The following is a 25,660-nucleotide window of genomic DNA, read 5'->3' as shown; positions in this document are numbered from 1 at the left end:
AAGCCACATTAGGGTTGCATTCGTCTTATGCTTTGGGTCGTTATCCTGATAAAAAGAACAGTTGTTTTTTAGCCCCATTTGCGCAGCACTATCTTTTAAATTCATCTTCAGGACATCGATGTAGATCTTGTGATCCACAATTCCTTTAATTATGTGCAGTTTTCCAACTCCAGTTGCAGAAAAACAACCCCATACCATTACCGACCCACCAACGGTTTCGCGAGTCTTTTGCGGAAGGTATTCAGTATTCGGCTTACGCCATTTGTCTGCCATCCGAGCAATGAATACTGAACTTTGACTCATCTATGAAAATGACTGTTTCGCATAAGTCGAAATCTTTTGATTTGTATTTTTTGGAATGTTAAGTCTGGTGACATGACTTATAAACGGTTTTTTGCGCGATACTCTTCCGTTGAAACCATTTTCCCGTATACAATTCGGGAATGTTTCAATGCAAAATTGTTTTTCCAGGGATTGTCGAAGATTCTGTGCCAATTTTGATGCACTTATCTTTTTATTTCACGCACAATTATCCTCTTGTCCTACGTGTTGAAAATACATCTTGTCGTATTGCGAGGCAAGTTTTCAATCCTTTTTTCCTTGACAAATCAGTTAACAATTAACTTAAGATGAAAACTGTTTATATGATTTACCTTCTTTGTGGTATTTTACGATGAGTTCTCGAAGCTCTTTAGAGGTTTTACTCTCTTTTTTCCCATTGCTGTTAAATTCTGAGACAAATTGTCTATAATTCTTTTAAAGATTATAAATAACTTCAGAATACTTTAAATAATAGTACATGAATTGAAAAAACGCATTTGATTGAAAATGCAAGGGAAATTAAATCTGTTTGGCAACTTAGAACTAGCGTACAAATACGAAATTATTGATCTAGTTTTGCAGAATCATTTTTTTATCATTTTAGCTTTTAGTTAGTGAATAATTTTTACCAACTAAGAAAATTTGATAAAATATATCAACCATGAATACACATTTAACATGCATGCGGTATTAATGTCCTGCATCAATCCATTTAGAATCGGGAAAACATTCAAAGTTTTAATAGAAGGGGTACGAATATGAAACTGATACACTGTATACTAAGTTGCCTTGTACAGAGAAACCTCTGTTTTTACAAAACAAAAACTTTCATTTGGATTTAAGTCTGGGAAAGGTGCACCAAATTGTATTGTTTAGACGCATTTCTCTTCTACTTTACTTGTGTATTTCGGGTTATTGTTCAGTGAATAGACCCACTTCAACGGAATCTCCTCAGATGCGTAAGGCAACATAATCTCCATTAAGGGGGGACATCACATGTGATCAACTTAACAAATTTCAAGTCATTCGGTCAATCCGTTTTTGAAATACGATGGAGGAAAATGTGAAAAACACAGTTTTTTGAAAAAAAAACTCGTTTAAAGTATGAAAATATCAACTTACTTTTCAATCGGCGATGCCTGGTCCATAGAGTATTCATTTATCTTCTTCTTGAAACTCTTTCAAAGCAGATTGTTCACTTCTTGAATCAATTCTGGCTTGTTTAACGACATCACTTACGCGCCGTTCAGAACGTGAGATTAGTTTTTCATCACGTTTCTCAACATAAGTATGGGCATCCCATAACCGACATTACTTTCAAATTACCATCAAAATCTTCATTAAAGATTTTCTGAATAACTTTTTTTTCAGTAAGTTTACCTGGTTCTTTTCCACCGATTCATTTATTTGTTTTATCTTTATTAAGTCGTATCTTTAAAACGAATTCGAATTTTGAAAAATCCCTTTACTACCATATTCTAGACATATTAAACTAGCAATTTATGAATCATCGATTTTTTGAACCCATCAAATGGGATGACCCCTCTTAATTCAACATAAATACGTGTTACGTGGTAAAATACAAAACTGCTCCAGATCGTTATACAAGATCCCCCAGTTCTTTTATTTTGTAAGTGTATTTGGGGTTAGGTTAAAAACTTCTAGATTTCTAAACCTTCCAGATCTTTTTGGGAGGATAGGGCATTCCTGGAAGACGAGCCAATATAATTTTACACAGATGGATCAAATACTGGAGGAGTTGAGGGAGGTGTGTATTCTGAACAACTTAATTTAAGTCACTTTCCGCCTTCCTATTCATTATAGCGTGTTCTATGCGGAATTTTTGGCAGTAAGAGATATCTTGTCCTGGCTTAAAAATCCGTATTTTCTCAGATAGTCAGACCGCCATCAAATCTCTGGACACTTTCTCCACAAACTCTTTAACAGACCACAACTGTCGATAATGTCTCATGAAGATGTCATAGTATAATATTCACTTTTGTTGGGTGCTATGCCATAGTGACGTTCCAGGAAATTGTAAGGCAGCATTACAACCCATTCTAACACGTTTTGCTAACGTTGGCATACCAATTGCTACACTGTAAACTGTTCCGAATGCAAGACGTTAATAAGAATGCAAACATCAGGTGGAGTTATATCACCACGTGTCATGTCACAAAAAACATCTGGCCTAGACTAGATTCAAAGCGCTCAAGGTACTTGCTATCTCTAAGCAGATCGAATATACATAAGCTCGATAAATCGATGTGATGTCATAACCGGGCACTGTCTAATAAGATAGGTCGCCAAACGGTTAGGCGTATTCCCAAATGAATTTTACAGAAGCTGTATGAATGGAGAAGAGAAGGAAATAGTTCTTCAACTCCTTTGTGCATGCCCTGAACTAGCTCAAAATCGCAAGACTTATGAGAAATCGATTTGAACGATCTTAATCATATTAACATAATCAGTCTTTCACGTGTTGTAAGGGACTCAAACTGGTTTCATTGAGCTTAGAAGAAAGCATCAAGATTCTTGTCATATCACAATGGGTTATTAAATTGACCAAGTGTGCTCTACTTCATTACAGACAGCCACTTTATCCTAAGCTAACCTGAGGATAATTTCGGAATTTGGGGGACTTTTAACGCTCATAACCGTCATCTATCATAAAACAAAAAACTTTTGTACCATAAAAGTTTTATTGGTTGAAAGTATTTTGATACACTTCAGTGCTATTTCCTTGTATACCTTTCATTTTATAAAATTAGTGTAAATTTTATAATAAATAATAATTCAGTTAAGCCATAAATTGGGGCTACCATTGAAAATCTTTTTATTTCAATTATGAGACATAAGATCGAATAACTCATTATTCTTATTTTGATTAGAAATTTTAAGCTTTTGGCTTGGAAAACAAAATTCAAAGAAGCCTTATATTTAAAAAAATGGCAAAAATAGTTTCTCATAATAAAGCTGTTTTATGGCAATGTTAGTATCAAAATTAATTCATTTTTTTAGCTCAATTAGATACCTAGAGATAACTACTTAGTTAGACATCAAAATGAGAATATAGTCATCATTCCGAATACCTCAAATTTGACAAAAAAATATTCTAATGTTAGAAATGTAATAATTTAGAACTTATTTAGATTGTAACTTTTTGTTTTCAATACAAATTTGTATCATCGTTTTTTGTAGACTTAGTCCTTTTTATGTTTTTTTTTGAAACAATATTTAAATGACAGGTTAGATTTAATCTCCATATTTGAAACTGGATCACACGAATCTCTGTTTTAGGTTGGAGTTTACACTTACAACTTTCCCAAAGTTTAAAAGCTATTTGATCCAAATTTTAGCTTAATTGCCCATTTTAAAACTTATACTTCAAAACAGTGTTATTTATATACTTCTTAGGATTATGGTCGCTTAAGAAAAATGATGGATTAAAAAATAACAACAAAAAAATCCATACAATCATTGACTAATTAGCTATGTTTTGAGTAAATCGGCTTAAATTAGTCGTATTGAATTCTTACATGTTGCTAGTGTAAAAATTCCAATTATATTTATGTATTTATAACAAAAGAAAGCTTTTTATTCGTCTTTCACTGAAATATCAAATATTATAAATTATGAAAGTTATAATTAATTATTGCAAAGTAGGTTTTAAAACTTAAATACTACAAAAGCCTAGTTTATGATTCCATCCGACACACAATTAAACATACATTTAATATACATTTTCTTCTTAGGCGTGAAAAATACAATATAATCAAGAAATCCAATATTTTTGCAATAATGAAGATTAAATTGGTTTTGAAAAAGAAATAAAAAAAAAACAAGATGGTATGTCAAGCTTAATTTACAAAGTGTAATTTGTTGTTGTAAACATTTTGATGCTTCATTATAAATTTGTATGTATAAACTAGGCTTTAAAAATACGAAATGATAAGTTATTGGCGATAAGATATTTTAAATTGCACTTAACCAAATTACTTAGACACAGTTTAAAAAAGAATAAGTACACTGTTCAACGAATTAAAGCCTTTTTGTAACGTTAGCCAAGCAGAACTGTTCTAAAAAAATTTAATGTTTTCAATTTGAATAATACCTTAAAATTATTTGTTTTGTAAAAAATCTTTTGAAACGGCTCTTCATCTTCTCTGCACATGCCCTGCTTTAGCTCGAAAACGCAAGAATTACCTAGGAGAATTCTTCTCTAAACGATCTAAATCATATATGTATAATCAGCCTCTCACGTTTCGTAAGGGACTCAAGCTGGTTCCATTGAGCTTAGGAGGAAGCCTCAAGATTCATGTGGTATCACAATGGGCCATTAAACTGGCCTAAGTGTGTCCGTTTCCATCTTGGACAGCCACTATAACCAAACCTAGCAAAAAACAACGTTTAACCGTTGTAAATAAAACGAAGAAGTTAAAAATACTTACCAAAAAGCAGTGAAACTAACAATAACATTCGATATCGGAAATGATTTTTCGACAAAAGACAGTTTTCTACAGTGTCGAATATTTCCATTGATGAAATTCTCTCTAAAACCATTTGCTGGACACAAAATTGTTCAGACAAAGCCAAGCTCTTTTCTCAAGGAAGATTTCTTTGTGTAGTTGGATGTGTTGACGGTACCATAATAAATATTGATTGACCAATTTTTTCCAAAGAATATTTTGATCTTAATAAACTCAATCTAAAATTTAGTTTGCGACAAGTTTTTGCTACGGTTTACAGTTAGTGTCTAAAGTCAAAAATGATGGTCTTGAAAACTAAGCTTTTCAAAAATTTTTAGCCGCTTAACGCCCAATTATTCCCTTTCTTTTAATTTTCTTAATCGAATAAAAAAAGTTGAATTTTCATACGTTATTGGGAACTGGAATAAAAGCTCCTTTCAAACTCGAACTCTATATTTTGAGACAAATATTTGGGTTTGTATAAAAACTATCATACTTTTTTGTCGCCCTTCGTAGTACAAAAATGTCCCTCTGACGAAACGAGATCTGTGGTAAGGCCAATTTTTTGTATTGACATGTGAATGTTATTTCTTATCTTCATAGAGTTAGGCTAAATATAATCAAACTATTGATGCTGGCATCCAAAAGAATGACAAAATGTTTGAACAGTATGGATTAAATAGTTCGTTGCATCTTGTGAATGATAACATAAAAAAAGCATTCCAGAATTTGACTTTTGACCTATCTAGTTCTTTAGATTTTCTATTTTACTCAAACCAAAATGATTGTTAATTTAAATTAAATACAAGATCTGTGGCTCATTATTTAGTAAAGAACCAAAGCCTAGTGACTTACAACTCAATCTCAACCATTCCTGTATGCGAGTAATGTCAGGAATGGACGGACCTACAGTTTTTTTACTGAATCAAATCTGCTAACTTCAAAAAGCACTATTCATGACAAGATTCTTATTGAAGGTCTTGTCAATTCCTCTCAGGGTACAAAAAAGAACGACATATAATATGTATTTCTAAACTAGAAACATATGACGATCGATCCTTGAATGTTAATAATTTAGTTAAAGGACAAAGTTAGTATACATGAGCTAAAACAAATTGTCATAGATAAACAGGAAGAGAAGACAATTTCTTACCTTCTGTGTTTATGTGCTATCGCAAACACGAAGATTCCATTAAGAAGACTTCTACTTTAAAAACCGCAATGCTTTTATGCGCTAGATAAGTTTCATAGGAACCTACAAACGGCTTAACGATTAAGAAAAATCGTAAAATCCATTTAGTATCCCAGGGGCCAACTACTGTCTAAGTGTTTTAGATACAAAATAAGGGAAACCACAAAAAAGCTAAAAATCTTGTTTTAGAATTCTTTTTCTTGGTCAAGTAAAAATAGCCCGTAGAAATTATAATCGTTTAAAAAACCCTGGGAAACACTTAAATTTGCTCAATAGTACCTACTAGCAGATGTTTACATTCTTCACTCTCATTCAACTTGTCTCATAATCTTCAATACAATAACTACCGAAAGATCTAATACAAAATCTAAATTAAGTGATAAACCTTCCTATTTCTTGGAAGTTGAGAAAGATTAAATTTTATAAACTCTTAGAGTAAAAAATCTTAAGTTAGGAATGAAAAGAAAAATAAAACCAAAATTTCTGACAAAAATTATCATTGGTTTAAATTTCGAGTTAAAAAATGTCTTAATTGACTAGAACAATTTTTTGACAGTCAGTTAAAGAAATATACTTTCGCATTTATTCTTAAGCTTAGATTTTTAGAACTTTTCTTTCGAAACGACCCAAGGTGCTTTCATCCGCTTTTGTCATAGTCAATGCTTCTGCGCCGTATAGCAGGACGGGGGAGAGATCTTTGGCACTCAATTGCTTTCTTAGTCCAAGGAAACAGCGCTATTATCTATTATAAAGAGCTATTCTTCGTTTGATCCCAGCACTGGTGTTGTGTTCAACCTACAAGACCGACGTTTTGACCAAGACGTCGGTCTTGTAGGTCCTTTCTTGACTACAGCATGTTCTTTGTTTTGCCCTTATTAACCGTTAAATACTAACAAAAGCCCCATTGACATCACGCTGAGATCTTCCGAGTATGTCAATGTCATCAGCATATGCTAGTAATTGGACAGACTTTTGAAAGGTAGTGCCTCTAGTGTTGATCGTGAACGTGTGACCTCTGCAATATTCTTTTAAGTACGATGTTTAAAAAATCGCATGACAGCGCATCAATATATCTAAAACTTTTTTTGACATCGAAAGGGCCTGTTAAGTTGTTTTTATGGAGCAGCTTGAATTCTCAATGGCCATCCTACACAAACGGACGAGTTTGGCACGGATGCCAAAACTAGACATGTCTCTACAGCTCGTCCTTGTAGATGCTGTCATATGCGGCCTTGAAATCGATGAAAAGTTGGTGGTGGTCGATTTAGTGTTCTTGGGTTTTTTCCAGGATCAGCCGTAATGTGAATATTTGATCGACTGTGGACTTTCCTGGTCTAAGATCACACTGATAAGGACCTATCAGGTTGTTGACGTTGGGCTAGACGTTGACATATTACGGCAGAGAAGATTTTTTAGGTGATGTTAAGTAGACTGATTCCTCTTTTTTTTGATAAAAACTGGTTAAAAAAAATGGTCAGTTTAATAGACAGGCTTTGTTTAAAAGCATAGTTTTCTCAACTATTATTTCTATTTTTCCAAATAAGAAATTTAAAAAATACACCAAATAGGATATAAGAAGTATTTTAACACTGTTAATTTATTTGTGAGTTATTTTGAAGTAACATATACTTTGAAGATAGTTTCAAGGTACAGTTCATATTTTAATAATATTTCTGTGGCCTTTTTGTTTTTTTTTTAAGAAAAATTGAAAACTATGAAAAACCCTTCAATCCTTTCTTAATCTGGGTTTTCGTTTATTTATAGACCAAAACTCCAGACCTCATTTTATTTGATTGTTTACATTCCTTAGCTCAGCTGCTTATTTGGCAAAGTATATTCGTTTTTCTTTTATTTTAAAGCTTGAATAGTGTCTTTCTCTTGCATATTTTCAAATCACAAGGAAAAGAATAATTGAAATATAGAAACACAATGCTTCTCTTGTGTACCTTCCTAGCTCAGATTTCAAAAATTATTATTTGAAAAGCCTTCTGAAGAGTTTTGGTAAATCTATAGAATACACATCATACATAAAATACTACGAACACGATCTCTACTTGTTTTTTTTTGAAACTTTGTTTTTGTCTTAAGAAACATAAAACTATAATATTTTTCTTTTAGAAATAATTATATACAATGTTTAATCTATATATAGGTGTGCACTTTTGACTCTTTCGCTGTAGAGGTTGCAGACTGCATGTGTAATAAAAAAAAAAAACAAATTAAATATTAAAAAAAAACGTCTAGTTCTTTATTAAAATAAAAATATTACAATTTTCTTTAAAATATACGTATATGAAGTGATTTTCGTATCTAATGAAATTTAATCTGCTTGTACAGGGTAATCAACAGAATATTTTAGGAACTTCAATGATTCCAGCTAGTGTAGTTGTAGGAATGCGCCCGCAGGGACAGAATCAACATAAAAACGTTGGAACCGGAACACTTGGCCGAATGGTTATTGGCGGACAGCACATGGTGGGGACAAGACCATCTAGTCCAGCGGTAAGTTTTATAAAAACAAAATATCGATAAACTAAAATTAAAAATATATTTTTTTGATTCTAGATAACGTTAAGTACTTTAACACCAGGCCAAACTGGACCAGCCTTAATATTAAAAACGGAAAATGGATTCCAATTGCTGCGCGTCGGAACGGCCCCATCGAATCCAGTAAATCAAACAATGGGAGCTAACTCATCAAATCCCACAATTCGCTTGCAAACAGTTCCAGCTGCTGTAAGTAGATTTACAGGGCCACCTTTAGCACTACGTAAAACGATTGTAAGGTCCTCAGCACAGCATCAGAAACAGAAACAAAATGTAATTCGATAACTCAAGCATTCCATTTTCTCTCTTTTTATATACCTACTCGTACCTATACTACTCGTACATTATTAAATCTTCAATTACTATTGTCTGTCTCTCTTCTCGTATAATTTTTATTAATTTTTTGATATGTTTTTTCTTTTTGATTGTTTGAGAAATCTTTTCTTTGTATCTCTCATAATTTGTGGGGGCGGGAGGAGGTTCTTCTCCCCCAATCTCACCGACAGAGAGAGAGAGAGAGCATAAATTAATTAGAATTATATTTGATGATTATGATGCAACCAATATTTATGTATTGATTTTTACATTGAGATTGCATTTGTTTGCTTAAATATGTTTTTTTAGAAAATAATAATTTTTGAGAGAGAGAGATTTTGAATTTTCTATCTTTTTTGGATTGATTGAAATTGAAGAGTATTCGTATGAATTTTTTTGTTATCGTAATTTCATTGTAAATTCGATTCAATTCGTTTTCCTATTTTCATTACTTTTTTTTATTGCTTTTGAACTTGTTACCGCGCACTTGTGAATGCACTTCTGTATTGATACTTTCTTTTAAAAACTTCAAAAATTTTAATTTAACGCATTTTTTGATAGTAAATTTATTTATATTTTATTTTTTGGTACACTTTGGTGGTTTCCTTTTTCTCGTTATAGAAAAAGGTTAACAGATTGCATGCAAGATACAAAAAGTTCTTATACTTACATATATATTTTTTTTTAAATGGATTGTAGTTTAAAAATTTTCGAAATCTTATTTTGGAAATAAAATCAACAATTTCTAAGCATTCATATATTTCAGTTACATTTTGATTTACTGTTTCTTATTATGATATTATTTTTAAATATAGAACGTTTTTGTCGGTAGTGTTAAATTGTATTTTTAGTTATTTTATGTTTTTATTTTTACTCGAACGTTTTCTGTGTGAAGTTAAAATCCTATATTTTTAAATGAAAACTCTGAAAATTCAAAAAGTTGCGATACTATTTCTAATAGAATTTTGTAAGCATTATTTTTTTTTTAAATTCGCAATACAGTAATAAGATTCCCAATCTTAGCTTAACATAAGAAACTGGTATTTATTTAAACATGGCAGACAATAATGGCTAATAAGTTGTTGGTTACTTGTATGTTAAAGTTTTTGTAGAGTTTAGAGATTTGGAAATTTAAGATTCCGTTGAAATCAAAACGTTTAAGAGCTTTAAATTATAATAACGGCCTAGTCACTGTTAAACTTCATCGAAATCAAGCATCAGTGAGCGTGGTTAGTAGACAGATGGGGGACCGTCTCGAAAGCTACGCGTGATGTTGTCATGTTTTCTTTCTGTCTGTTATTCTTTCTCTTCTGTCCTTCTGTCTTGTATTTATGGCTTGTGTTGTTATCACCTTACATAGTCTAGTCGCTCAAGGTGCTGTGTTCTCTAATCTTTACATTTATGTGCTGAGTAGTGTGTAATGTAAAAGAAAGACATATTGTTGGAACGAATTGTTGAAACCAATTATCGTCGATGTTAAGCTACTTGCCTATCTTCGAAATAAAACTGATATCAACACTGTGTAAACAGAAATGTTAATACAGTTTGACATGCTCTCCCATAGAAACTTCTACAGAAAAGACTCGATACTTTCGTTTTTTCAACAAGTCAAATTTTAATATCCCCAAAAATATATTTCTATCCTTTATTAAGGAAAAAAAGTTTATTAAAAGAAATTGTACAGTTTTTGACATCAAAGAGGGAAAAATAGTTATTAAAATAAGACCTAGTCTGTTTATCAAAACTCTACTTTTTTGCGGCATTAAATCCGACTAACTAGCTAAAACTTCTAAGAAGATGAAGTACAGGCCCATAGTCCTGCTAGTATTCTCATAGGTCCGATATTTGGGTGATGAAAAGCACACTGAACTATTATCCTTGTTCGAAAGAAAAGTCTTATTGGAAATATATATCAGGAAAGAAAGGCTACAATTATAATTTGTACGCATCGGTGACAAAAACTCATCCTAATCGCATGAAGGAATAAGAACTGTGGTCCATTGTATGACGTAGATGACGGTGTTGCAGACTAAACTAACGCTGACATCAGCTCGCTATTAAAAAATGTTGCAGACACTTGTTGAAGAATGTCAACTAACTGTTCGAGCTCTTGCTTCAACTCAACAACACTTCAAGTAGAAATAAACCTATCAAACCTTAGTACACTTCTTTTTCCGTTTTAGAATGTTTGAAGTGCCAGTTAAAAATGTCCAGAAATAAGTATACATGATAGTTAAAGTTCTAATTAAATTGTATTAGAACTACTAGTGCCTTAAGAACAATTAGGTATCTTTATGAAAGAACTGGTAGATAAAAGTGCCTCGCAACTAAAAACAACGGGGAAATTGCCTTATTCGTGCCGATAAATTGTAAGGCACTTAACTCAAACCGTCATTGACATTTAAAAATATTAATTAAAGAGGGACATGGATTATTTGAGCCAGTAGCCTTAAAAGATGTCCTTAAAAAACTATGTAACGGACTGTACGGATGGTTTAAAAACGGAAAAGGGGGAAGGGTATGTATGTATTTGGTTCAACCAACAGAGAAATTGACAAAAGTTTTCTTTAAACTGCAAACAAAACATCGTCAGCTTTGACACCTGATGAGCATCGAGAAATCTTTAGTCGAATATTTCCAGGATACAAATATAATATTTCAGCTCAGCTGACCTCGACTACCCCTTTTTGGTTAGTACGCTGTTGGTGTACAATTCAATATATTTCCATATAAAAAGAATTAGCAGTGGTGCCGCCGCAGAAAGACAACCCCGAAAAACAAAGATTGTCACCTTAAATCTTTGGGTGAAACAAAAAGTTTGTTTAGGGATTTTTTTGCAGAAATACTACAAAGCAAATCAAAATAACAGAATCTATATTTCGATATCAGTTAAATTGATTACAATAAGTTTTTGAACTGATTTTAAAGTATTTGGTTATGTAGTGTTTTTGCAATGCCTTCTTCTTCTTTTAAGGATCTACTGTTGAACTAACATCTCCTGTGATTTTTAAATCTTTGGGCACTTCTAAAGTGAAAAGTAACACATTTTGCTTATAATTCGTAAACAAAATTAACTACAATATGTACAAATTTGAAACGTACTTCCAAAGAGAAGGCATTTTCCAAGATATGTTTCAAATTTTATGTTAATACGCTTAAAATTGTCCAAGTTATGATTTAGGTCATTTTTAAAAAAGCAGTATTGAGATAGAACTGTTTTAAGATTTGATTTGTAAAAAATCGGAAATAATTTTGAATAGCCTTGAATACTTAAATTAGCTGAAATCCCCTTCATTTAAAAAGTCTGTAATATTTCCTATTCACAAGAAAGGACCTTTTGGCGCTGTGGAAAATTACAGAGGAATTTCTTTTATGAATGTAAAAGCTAAAATATTCTGTGGCGTTTTTGTAGAGAGACTTGAAAAGTCTCTTCTATCTGATCTCAAGCTAGCTTCAAAAAAAATTATTCAACCATTGATTAGATATTTACTCTGTCATCCATTGTCAAAGCGTTTCATGCCAGGAACAAAAAAAGTTTACTCATTTTGTGTTGACTTTAAAGCTGCCTTTGGCCTGGTTAACAGAAATGCGCTCTTCTATAAGCTCTCACAACTTGGCATATCTTCCAACTTCATTAGAGTGATAAAAGAAATATACACCAAAACAAATGCAGCAGTTTGGGATGGCACATCCTATTCAGAATGGTTTGAGACATATACTGTCGTGAAACAAGGTTGTCTCCTCAGTGCATTGTTGTTTTCTCTGTTTATCAACGACGTTGTAGATGATCTTCCCAGAGGAGTAAGAATTGCAAATACTACCATTAATGTGTTGTTATATGCAGATGAACTTGTCATACTCTCTGAATCACCAGAACATATGCATCTTAATGATTAATCGCTTATCGTATTACTGCAAAAGATGGGGACTAACAATTAATACATAAAAGTCAAAAATGATTGTGTTTACGCGATATCCAAGAGTTCACAATGAAAGACAATGCACTAATGATGGTCATTCTCTAGAAACAGCTAAAGAGATCAAATATTTGGGAGTTAGACTAAATCCGGCTTTAAATTTCAACAAACACCTGACCGAAAAAAACCAATAACTCTCAAATCTTGCTTAACCTATCATGGAAAAATGTGTTTTCCAACAAAAGATTTATTTTATCTGCGAAATATAAGATATTCAATGCAGTAGTTAAATCAACGTACGAGGAAATTGAAAAATTTCATAGGAATTTCATAAAAAAGCTCTTCAACCTACCCCAAAATACGCCTTGTTACGCTATATACTTGTAAAGCGGACTACCAAAACTCTTGACAAATACACTCAAGTCAAAGGCTGGCTTCATAATAAATGTGTGCTGTTATTATAAGGTATCAAGGCTTTAAAAAAAACTACTTTTGTATGAGTTGAGGAATAAGGACTGGTGGTATGAAGGATGGCAATCTATTGGCAACGCTTGTGTGGAAACCTTACATATCGATGTGAACAACCAACGTAATTTGAAAGACCAACTCTACCGCATTATTCAGAAAAACTAAGGCTCGGAATTCTGAATTTTTTTAATCTAAACAAAAAAAAACTACTTTCACGACTCACTTAGCTATGATGAAATGTCTGTGATATTCAAAGCAAGGTGTAAGCTCCTTTCCTTAAATGTTAACCCTTATAATGGAAGCTTTAATCAATTCTGTACGCTTTGCAACCTAAAATCGAAAGAAGATTGCTTTCATATCCTTAGTATACATATGCCCAATATTCAAAGCGCAAAGGCAAATTTCCTTTGGAAAACAATCATTAACTATGCAGGAAACTATTCAACTTTTAAACGAGTGTGACTTGAAAACCCTAAGCAATTTCTTAAAAACAGTTTAGGAAGTGTAGAGTGTTATTAATATCAGAATTCGTTTGAAACTTTAGTTTTTTTGTTGATAACATACTTGCTTACTTTAATTCGGAAACCAAGCCCTCAAACATTTTTCACTGCTAAATTTTGTTGGGAAATCATTTTTGAGATCCTGGAGAACCATTTAAAATTGAAGGAACAAATCTTTGTTTTATAATTCTAGTATTCTTTAAAAAAAAGGTATTAAGGAGGCATGCCAAACCTTAATTTTGACTCAATCTTTCACGTACAAAATCAAAATTCTAGAAAGTCCAATAGAAGCATGGAAATCTGATGAGATGCATTCTACTAATTGTTCTAAGTCAAAATAGAAAGTAAACCCAAGCAGAAAAACTTAGAATTAAAATTGTATCATAATTTTGGCGTAGTACAGAAAACCTATACACTTAAGTATCCGTGGCGTGATGGTGTATAGTTTTGAGGGTCTATTCCATCTGAGCAGTATTTCTTTTAAGGTTCTGCCCCTTTTGAGGAATTGAAAAACTTCGAAAAGTCATGAAAAGAGTTCTAAAATTAGCTGTTCGGGTTCGGAATAAATACTGTAGTTTCCCAAACTTTATTTCACTGTATGCTTTTGAAGTTCAAATTAAATATATTTGGACCTTAGTGTGCTTCGAACGTAGTATGCAATTTTTGAATTTTACAAGAGTTCAAATCCAAGTTAACTCTTATTGATTCCACACAAAACGTTCAAAGAAAAAAAAACATAAATTATATTATTGCTTATTATTGATTCGCAATCTATTTTTATTATTATAAAAAATAATTAAAATATTGTATTCAAAACATATCAACTATGTTTTTGTTGTGTAGAAATGTGGTATTTTTAATTTAAAAATGTGATTTTTTATAAGTTATCATTTAAAATAATTTAATTTTTGTGAAACTTCAGTCTATGGCAGCGACATCGTCAAACAATATTATTGTTAATTCGGTTTCTGGCTCAAATGCATCTCAGTGTTATACCAGCCAAGCGAATATCTCATTGCAACAGCATCAAACATCCACAGCGTCTGTGGCTCCTGTGACTGCCATTCAACACCACCAAATCCAACAACAACAACAACATCATCAGCAACAGCAACAACAACAGCAGCAACAAACAACGCAACAGCAAATAACACAAATCGTTCAACAACAACAACAACATCAACAACAACAACAGCAGCAACAACAACAACAGCAACAACAACAGCAGCAGCAACAACAACAACAGACTACAATAATCAACAACGTGTCGAACAACCAAGTGACCACGACTACCACACAAAATACGGTTGCTCAGGTAAGAAAACATTGACATAACCTCTAAAAATTTCATAAAATTAAACAATTTCTCTTCGTTTTTGAAAATATTTTTTAAAGGGAAATACCAAAGAGAAATGTCGAAAGTTTTTAGCTAATTTGATAGAATTATCAACCAGAGAACCCAAACCTGTGGAGAAGAACGTGCGAACTCTTATCCAGGAACTGGTCGACGCGAATGTTGAACCAGAGGAGTTCTGTGATAGGCTTGAGCGTTTATTAAATGCAAGTCCTCAACCTTGTTTAATTGGATTTCTTAAGGTTCTTAGATAAAATTCTAATTTTTAAACCTTGAACGAAAAACTCATATATTTTGTTTGTTATTGTAACTCTTTAGAAAAGCCTACCGCTTCTGCGGCAGTCTCTGTTTACGAAAGAACTCGTTATCGAAGGAATTAAACCACCACCGCAACATGTTGTTGGTATGATTGGATCCACAACGCTAACGCATCAATTACCTGTAAGAAATTATTTTAAAAAACAACCAACAAACTATTTTGAAATATAAATTTTAATTTCAATTTATTCTTACAAAATAGAAAATTCAAGCGCAGATCCGTCCCATAAGCCAACAAACGACAACCATCGGTCAGACTCAGGTGAGGATGATATCGCCGGCTGCAGCGAGACCCGTTGGACATACGACAATAACAAAGCAACAAACCGGAGGTGTACGCATCCAAGGACCACTCCAAACCAGTGGCCCACGGTTGGTGAATGCTCAAATACGCCAAGTCAATGCAAGTAATTCAACTACAATGCAAGCTAATCCACCTCAAATGCAGCCTGTCTCACAGCCGGTAAGCAATTTGGCTTGATTTCAGAGAAAACATCTTTTTAATCACATTTAAATTGTTTCTTTTTTTAAAGAATATTGTTCAAATAAGAACGCCGACAGCGCATGTAAATCGTTCACCAGCTACCGTTCAAATCCGCACATCGGCACCAGTTTCGAAAACGAAAAACGCCGGAGGCGTAACGCACGTAAAGGTGGGCCAGACGCAAATCAAGGCGATTGGAACACCCCAAGTTCTGCACCAACAGCAAACAGCACCGACCCTCACGTCAAATGCAAATATCACTACCACACCAATGTCCCAAACCAACAGTCTAACAGCATCATCATCAATAGGAAGTGGTGGTTCGAACGCCTCCACCGCCACCACCGGAGTATCATTATTAACGTCAACGAATTCCAATTTATCATCAACATCCATCTCGACACCTACTGCCGCCGCGATTGCTGCTCCTGCACTAACTAACTCTGCCCAGTCATCGGCGTCGTCGTCGTCGAACATGAATTCCTTCAGTTCGGTGAGCAACAGTGGTGGTGGTGGCAACGTGGCCACCACCCCAATGGTTAACTCAACAACATCGGGCACAATAGTGGCGAATGCGACGACTAACAAAATCGTCACCGTTAAGGCACAAGTATCCCAATCGAGCAGCAAGGCGTCGAGTAAAAAGAAGCAACAACAAGAAGAGAAAGCGGCCACGACAGCATCGTCGTTTTTTCAACAACCCTCCATATCAATGTCATCGTCCATGTATGGAGATGATGATATCAATGATGTCGCTGCGATGGGTGGTGTGAATTTGGCCGAAGAGTCGCAACGAATTCTGGGCTCGACGGAGAATATCGGCACACAAATTCGATCGTGCAAGGATGAGGTGTTTCTGCATTTGCCAGTGCTACAGAATCGAATTCGTGCAATGGTTGCGGAACGGGGACTCGAAGAGCCAAACCAAGACGTGGCCGTGTTGATTTCACATGCGTGTCAAGAAAGGCTGAAAAATATCGTTGAAAAATTAGCTGTGATAGCGGAGCACAGGATTGATATTATCAAAGTATAATCAAATTGTTTAAAAATGTGTTTTAAGAAATACTCAAGGGTTTTTTCTTGGTATGTTTTTCCATAGCTGGATCCAAGGTATGAAGTAACTAAAGATGTACGAGGTCAAATAAAGTTTCTCGAAGAACTGGACAAGGCTGAACAAAAACGACATGAGGAACAAGAAAGGGAAATGCTGCTGCGAGCAGCCAAATCTCGATCCAAAATTGAGGATCCTGAGCAAATAAAGCTTAAACAAAAGGTAATTGATTGAAATTCTAACTGTCATTATTTTCATTTTCATGGTTAAGGCAATATTCACTTTTTAAACAAAATCCAGGAAAATTGCATTCCTTTAAAGCTTTTAAATTGAACTAGGTACCATCTTCCCAAAAAATAGAGCAAGTTTTTTGTATAACAAGATAGAAACTAGGAACCTATTTGCCATGCATTTATGTACATTTTTTAAGAACGTATGATGGATGGATTACTTTTTTTATACGAAAATGTTTGAACGAGATTTTGATGGCAATTTATTTCCCATACCAATAAATTCCGAGAAAAACTTAAGCATCATTCACATTTCCAATGTTTGAACAGAAAAATTCCGAGGAAAATTCTATTCGCTATACCACCACCATTCAATGCAAATAAATTGCTTTGACAGTTGTTAGATACACTCCGCTTCGACTAAATAAGCACAAACATTTTTTTAGTTACTTTGTCCATTACTTGCAAACCATGTTAAGCAAAGTATTTCATGTAGAGAAGTAAAGTTGTTTATGCGTTAACTAAATAGATATAGGGTCATTATTTTCATTATTTATGAGTGTTTTTTGGCGATTGACAAATTAGATCAATAGTTAGGCAACGGCCTAGTCACTGATAAAGCTTCGATTCTCATCGATCACCGAAATCAAGCATCAGTGAGCATGGTTAGTTGACTAGACAGATTGTGGACCGTCTCAAAACCTACCGCGTTCTGATGTCATGTGTCTGTTGTTTTTTCTCTTCTGTCCTTCTGTTTTGTATTAATGTCTTGTGTTGTTATCACCTTACGTAGTCTAGTCGCTCAAGGTACTGTGTTCTCTACTCTGTACATTTATGTGCTGAGTAGTGTGTAATGTAGATCAATAGTTGAAGGGTTTCAAGACCTAATTCCACAAATTCCACACTCGAACAAGAAAGTGTTGAGCTAATAAGCAAAGGAATTCAATAAAGATTAGAATCTTGCTCTCTTATTGAAAATGCGTGCTTTCGGTATAGACAAATCTGTTCTTAGTTGGATATGACATTTTTTTTCCAACCGTTACATAAAAGTGGCTTTTAGACATATTCTAGTCTGAAACGGACAAATAAATGCTGGTGTATCGCAGGGCTCTTGTTTTGTGTCCGACATTCTTTTTTATTTTTATTAATGATCTCCTCTCTTTAATTTCTAGTCTAATTGATTGTTCCGCCGACGATATTACTCTTAGCTTTTCATATTGTTTTCCTCTTCGGACACGGAATTGCAACGACATAATATGATAAGCTCATTATATTAAAACCTGTACAACTTTGTTCAATAAAAAATAATAACAAAGTGCGTCGAAATTAATTGTTCCAAAAACCTAATGTTGTCTTGTATGGTTAAAACGAAATATAACCTTGTTTTTCCTTCTGATCTGCAAATAATCTACAAAACGAAGATAATTTTCAAACATACATACGTCCAAAACTTTAGTGCAACTCACATCCCTGAGCTGGTACTTTACAATAGTATCCAAAGTACATAAAGCTTTTAAAATGATTGGTGACAATTATAAACTACGATTACATTATTGACTCATTTACGTGCACCACCCGTTTTTTTTTTTTTACTGTGGACTACCAGCCCATCAATTAAACTTGAGCCCAACTTTGGCCGTACTATGTTGTTCAGAGAATTGTTCTTTAGCCGTACTAAACGAATGTCTAATGTTTTGCCACGCTCTATATTTCCCTGTCATTGCAATTCAAAAACAATGTACACCGACATCTCCCTTCTAATCTCTCAATTTTTTGAAATGCTCACACTGTCTCTGGCACAATTGGTAAACGAACCAACAATAAAGTCGAAAACTTAGACAAAAGCGGTTGATCAAAGATACATTTTGATATCGGTTTTCATTTCGTGAGACTGAGGCAATGAAACAAAATGACGGTGGTAGTATGAATCATTTAAAGTAATTGAAACTTCGGAAGAATTCATCAAATTTATGGCGTCACTTTGTTTTTTCTTTGGAAAAAAATATATGTAATTATGATGGACCTGATGGCTTTTGTTGTTATTTACACGAATTGACAATAAAACTTTAATTAGCGTGGCAAAAAGAAACATTCAAATAGGATCACATTTGGGTGAGAAGGGATCGTTCCAAAACGATACAAGTTTTATATATTTTTTGTTATTAATTTTCAACCCTGAGTGATTAACTCTCGGCTTTTATTTCAAATTTTAATATTTGCGTCTTTAAATATCGAAAGATTTTAAGAGACCTTAACGCACGCGGTTTGTTAAAAATGAACAAAATACTACAGAAAATGTTTGTGCTTATTAAGTTGAAGCGGAGTGTAGTTCTTTGAAAATTTTGTAATGAAAAATGTTTTTTTTGTTTAAATTTTAAATGTATTTTATTTTCCCACATAGTTTCCTGTTTGAATGATGCACTTCATCTATAAGGATTCCAATCTTTTTAACACTTCTAAAAATACAATTTATAAAAAAATAGTAAAATAAGCACTTGTTGCATTATTTGTTAAGAACTTCTGTCAAGGCATTTGTGATGGAAAATAAAAATAAAATCACAGAGATAGTCTAGGGAATAGAGGGGATGTAGAATAATGTCCTGGGGATTGTAGTGAGTTTTATTTCTTTTTCTTCTATTGGGTTTTGAATATTTCCAAGAAAAGCACGGAATATAATGCTACAGCTTGACAGATCTCAGCTATCTGTCGTTGTTAGTACCCTAAGGAGTCACAAAACAATAGACATCCACAAGAACAGAATGGGTATCAGTTTGTTTGATTTATGTATGTCGAAGGTGTAAAAATGTCGTAGCGGCGATGGGTTCTTCCAAACTTCCATTGTGATTACTAAAACTAGTTCCGAACAAACATTTGTAATTCTACCAAAAATCAGGATAGTTAAGAGAGGTACCTTAATTTCTGTTGAACTTTTCACTAAAACAACATATTATCTAATTTATTTTTTTGGAAATAATAAATACAAAATAACCCTAAGTTAATTTAAGAACATTTTTGCCATATTTTTTCCTGAAGAAATAAATAATTTAATTTTAGAAATTTGTATGAAATAGTCTTATATGAGTTGTTCCTGAACCGATTCTGTTTTTGTTAGAAAAGAAAATGCGGTACTCTCGTTGCAGATACATTTTTCATGCCAGATTTGAATCATTTAAAACTCGAACATTTATTTAACGTTCACCTAATACCTTTTTATTTTGATCATAATTTCCTTTGGCATTTAAATGTTCTGAGCGCTCAGCATCTTTCGTATTATAACGAAAGTAATATCGAAGTGAACTATCCAATTTAAAAATTCGCACAAAAATCAAAATTTTTTGATTCAATCAGCTTAATGAGGTCTTATAATAAATTGTTGGCTTTTATAATAAATGCAACTTTTTGGGATCTAATCTAAATTTGGTTCCAAGCTATTTAAACTCTTATCATTGGATGCGTGATTTCGTAAAATTAAAAACATTCTTTGATGAATTTCAATCAAACCACTTTATGCTTATGGGAGATCTTAACGTCAGAACAAGAATCAAAGGATATCACAGCTTATCACTGAAGTAAGAATTTCAAAAGATACTGTAAGTGACAGCAACAGCAATATGTTTTGTGAGCACTTGGAAGACATGGGTGCATTTATTCTTAACGGGAGAGGCTTTGGGGATAAAACTGGAGAGTTTACTTTTGTGGCAACCAGAAAATCCTCAGTTATTTACTACTGCTGCCCTTTAAACAGTGCATGGGAAATTATTAAAAGTTTCTCAATTGAAAGTACACCCTTTTCGGACCACATGCCGCTATTTTTAGGTCTTAAAGCTTTTGAAGATGCGCAAAGTTCCCCCAGTTCATTGTTGCTTCCAAGACTTAAGTGGTTTACCTATAGACGCGCTCGATACATGAACAGAATTGATGAAGTTGCTGTGCAATAACTCTTGCCTTTGGATAGTGTTGAAACACGATGCAACTCCTTAAAAGTGTGTATCTATGCAGCATACGGGAACCCTATTAATACTAATGTCAAGTTTGAACGAAAAAAACCCTGGTTTAATATGGATTGTCATAAAGCTCGAAAACCTTCACTTAAGCTACTTAACATTTACAGAAAATATAATCTCGATGCAAGCAGAAGAAACTATTGTGAAGCAAATAAGAAGTACAAAGCCCTATGAATAGAAAAACAAAGATCGTACTACCAATGCATTTCCAGTCGACTTGCAAATTTTAACACAGCAAAAGATTGGTAGAAACTGGCCAAAGAGATACGTGGTAATCCTACGAATACTGGAACCCAAATTACAGCAAAGAATATTGCTGTGAAACAAATCTAGTTGAAATACCTGAACTTGATCAATTAACTTGAATGAAGTAAAGATTGCGATTGAATCTTCAAAAGAAAATAAAAGCTCCGGGTATAGACGGTATCCCATAAGAGTTTTATAAAAATGCGAGTAATTCTTTTATTGGGGGAGATTCATACTTTGTTGAAAATAATCTACGAAACAGAAACAATACCAACATCCTTGAAAAAATCAATTCTCTTCCGCTCTTCAAAAAGGTGAAGCTAGTCTTGTATATATCGTGGCCTTTCATTTTTAAATCCCCTCTAAAAATTATTTACCTCAGTTCTCCTAAACCGCCTCACTTCTTGGATCGAAAACAACAATATACTCAATGAATTCAAGGCTGCATATTGAAAAGATTATAGTACAATTGATCAGATTTTCAATCTTTCATGACTTATTCATCTGCAACTAAGCCAGAAAAAGAAACTTTATGCTTGGTTCGTAGACTTAAATGCTGCGTTGGACAATATTAACAGAGAAGCTCTTATTCACAAACTTATAACATTGGGCATCTCGACGAAAATGATTAAAATTATCAAAATATTGCTTTACAATCACAATTTCATGACGAATATAGCAATGTACGTATAATACACAGGGGTACCCAACTATTTTAATGATTCAATACACGAGAAATGATAAGTATGATCTTAAGAACGAGGTGTGGATTAATTAACTTGAATGCTAGGACATTTCAGCATGACACTGTTGGCTTATGCACAATGTGTAATCTTGATGCAGCTTAGAACACCTACCACTTCGTCAGCATCTGTCCTATTTTCAATTCATACCGGAGATTATTTCTAGGAGCTGAAACAATAAATCGCACCATTTTTTCTTCAAATACTGATTGGCAAATGTTATTTAAATCTATACAAATTCTTAAAATATGCTCGTAATTATCGCAACTTAATTGTTAATGAATATAATATTTAAAGTAAATTCAAGCTAAGCAAAAATATAAATAGTAAAACTTTAACCTGACAGACAACTTTAACAAGTTATTGTTAAATTTTGAACACCAGCATTATCTTTTTGTGTAACCACTTTTTTAAGAAAATAAAATGTATTTATCTATCTATCTATCTAATAAATTTTCAAGTTCAAATCGTGTACCCCTAAAAAAATTCGAGCCCAAAAATCAATCTTCAATTGCCAACATTTACTTTTTGTTATATATTTTGTGAAGTTTGCTCCTCTAATTAGTTATGTTTTTTAGTTTCTCAATTCTTCAAAAATGTGAGCCTTTCGACTTAATCTTGGGGTAAGGGTATAAGTTTTAGTGTGTGGCGTTTATAGCTTGATCTGATTTGATTGTTCTTTTACAATTAGCCACATTGTCATTTAAAGAAAATCGAAACATATACAATCATCAATTATTGAACTTAACGAATTTTTGTTGAGATATTTGGAACGTTAAACCAATTAGTTCGGCATTTATGGTAGGATTTTTTTTTGAAAAAAAAACTCAATTAAAAATTCCAAATATCCAACACGTTAAACTTCGTTGCATACAATTTATTTCGAATCCTTTTTATATCGTAAAATATATTTATTTAAGGAGGTTTTTGTATGAAATTTTATACTCACAGTTTAAGGCAGCTGCTTGCCGAATTTATAATTACTGAATATAAGAATGAAACAACAACAACTTGTGTGTGCTACCACCAAGTTCATAGGCTGGAGTTATAGCTATTTCACGGGGGCCAACCCGATCATCAGACTCCTTTAGTGGTGCTTAATCGCTTTTTGTTCAATTTAATTTTTGAAGAACTTTTGCCCGAGCTGGGCTTGAACAAGCGATCTAGCGTGTGAGGAGCTAGTGCACTACGCACTACGCCACCGCACCCACATGAAAGTTGTAAGCCAATTACAGGTTTTTTCGTTCTATCGTACTATACTGAACCGATTAGCATTTTTCTAAGCACACACAAGTAATTGTTGTTGTTTTATTCATTTTCTTTCTATTATCTCCTCTCTTTTTCATAAGCCAACGATTTCGATTGGATATATTTATTTATATTTCATACCAATTTGGTATGACGTCACAATGTATGATATAAAATTTAATTGAAATCGATATTTTAATTGCGTTGTCAGATAGTAAGGGTCAACCAAATTTTTTAATTTTGTCTAAATTGATATATATTACCTTATAGAACTATACTCTGGATTTATTTGAAAGTCTGTAAAACAAATTCTATTAAGGTATCTCAAACTACGGCTTTACAAACATACGTACAGACTTACATACGAATCTATCTAAAGACCATGAACTATCAAGAAATGTCAAAATTTTCAGTTTGAAAAATCGGACGCCTCGCACTCACCTTCAGAAGGAAGTTAATACACGAAAAGTTTAAATAAAGTTTGGAAATCATTGTTCATAAATTAATTGTTTCACATTCTTAAAAATTCTCTATTTTAAACATCATAATTTTTATTCCAGGCTAAAGAAATGCAAAAAGCCGAAATGGAAGAGCTGCGGCAACGTGACGCGAATATGACAGCGTTACAAGCTATCGGACCAAGAAAAAAACTGAAACTAGATGGCGATGTTACAACAACAGGGGCAGTAAGTATATTTGAAATAATATTTTAATCATCACCTAACTTAACCCAATTTCTTTCTCTTCTTCTTTTTCTTTTAGCAATCGGGAAATACAGGAACTGGAACAACTGGTATATCACCAGCTCCATTAAGGCCGCGTATTAAACGTGTCAATCTACGAGATATGCTCTTTTTTATGGAACAAGAACGTGAAACGTGTAGAAGTCAAACGCTATATAAAGCGTATCTTAAGTGATCTATAGTTTACTTGTTAACATCATTTCCAAACACAAAAATCTTAGTTGTTATTTTTGCACGCAATATTTTTTGTATCTTTATAATTTTTACATACAAAGATTAATTTTATTATTTTTTTTTCTCCATTCTGATCCACACTCGATTCCTCAAACCCTTGATTCTTGTTTTTTTTTTTCTTTTCTGTATCAATCAAACCGAGAGAACGAAGAAAGAAAAGCTATATCAATTTTATAGAAGAAGAACTTGTTGTACAAGGCGCAAATCGGTATTTTCATTTTCACGCTGTCCTGTTTTCTAATGTAGAAAAAAAGATGACTCCGAAAAATAAGTATAAAAACAAAGTAACTGGTCGTATTCTTTCTAAAACGAAGTTCATTCGCTGTATTCCATTAAAAAGTAAAAGTAAAACAAAAAAAAACAAGCAATCAAACTCAGATGCGCTTCTCTGAGCACATAAACGCCTTCAATTCTGTTGTATATAAACTTCAAGCCCATGGGATTAATGTTTCCGTTTTGCAAACAAATATATTTAAGTTTTTTTTCTTTTTGATTTTTTTTTTTTGTAATCTCTCCACCCATGTGCTCCTTTCTTTTGGGTTTTCCTCTTTATTTTTTACTTCATCGCCCTAAGCTCTGAATGTGTGTTAAAGAAACAATTTGCGGAGTTTATTTTTATTATTATAATAGTAATGTATGGCCTTATAACAAAGTATTTAAATTAACTCTTATTTAATAAAAAAACAAAATAAATTTAAAAGAGTACGCAAATGATGTCTGAATTAAAAGTGAAAACAAAATGAGAAGAGTAAATTTAAAAATTTAATTTTCTTCTGGGGAGGTTTAGTTCATATTTCGAAACAAGAGAAACAAAAAGTGTTTTTATTTTTGTTTATAAATAATTTCTTTATCAATACCATGTATAGACATAATATTACTTTATAGTGTTTCAATGGTTTTAAACCAGAAAATAAAATTAAATTAAAATAAAAAACATAAGAAAAGAAAAAAACCTTTATACATTAAATACATATTAATATTAAATTAAATATATTAAAGCAAATGTTATTTTCTTATTTCATAAATATTATAATATAAACGTAAATACTAAATACCATACGAATGAATCAAAGAAAAACAAAAACAAACAAAATATCTAACATTTGAATGTGGCTACTGCCGATTTAAAATAAATAAAATAAAATGGATAACAAAAAGGGAGTTGAAAACACACCCGACAAAAACAAAAAAACACATTAAACTTATTCTGTAAATTATTTAAGATATCCATAAAACCGGTTACACAACATAAAAACGATAATAAAACAAAAACAAA

The 25,660-nt window shown here is 32.8% G+C and overlaps 1 protein-coding gene across 4 annotated transcripts in view; it reads left to right on the top strand.

Moving 5' to 3' along the window:
* The window catches only part of LOC129944621 (transcription initiation factor TFIID subunit 4), a 30,508-nt gene extending 4,848 nt beyond the window's left edge, over positions 1-25,660 (top strand). For 3 of the 4 annotated variants that reach the window (XM_056054185.1, XM_056054184.1, XM_056054182.1), the window contains exons 2-11: positions 8,320-8,484; positions 8,548-8,802; positions 14,652-15,044; positions 15,125-15,325; positions 15,402-15,524; positions 15,604-15,864; positions 15,935-16,912; positions 16,985-17,158; positions 23,968-24,093; positions 24,170-25,660. In XM_056054185.1, the coding sequence (XP_055910160.1) occupies positions 8,320-8,484; positions 8,548-8,802; positions 14,652-15,044; positions 15,125-15,325; positions 15,402-15,524; positions 15,604-15,864; positions 15,935-16,912; positions 16,985-17,158; positions 23,968-24,093; positions 24,170-24,325 (2,832 nt within the window). In that variant the 3' untranslated portion in view covers positions 24,326-25,660. The remainder of the gene's footprint in view (positions 1-8,319; positions 8,485-8,547; positions 8,803-14,651; positions 15,045-15,124; positions 15,326-15,401; positions 15,525-15,603; positions 15,865-15,934; positions 16,913-16,984; positions 17,159-23,967; positions 24,094-24,169) is intronic. The other variant, XM_056054183.1, reaches the window with a different exon arrangement.

This window comes from Eupeodes corollae, chromosome 2, assembly GCF_945859685.1.
Source record: "Eupeodes corollae chromosome 2, idEupCoro1.1, whole genome shotgun sequence".
In the NCBI taxonomy this organism is placed as follows: domain Eukaryota; kingdom Metazoa; phylum Arthropoda; class Insecta; order Diptera; family Syrphidae; genus Eupeodes; species Eupeodes corollae.
This window is presented reverse-complemented; position numbering and strand designations above follow the sequence as displayed.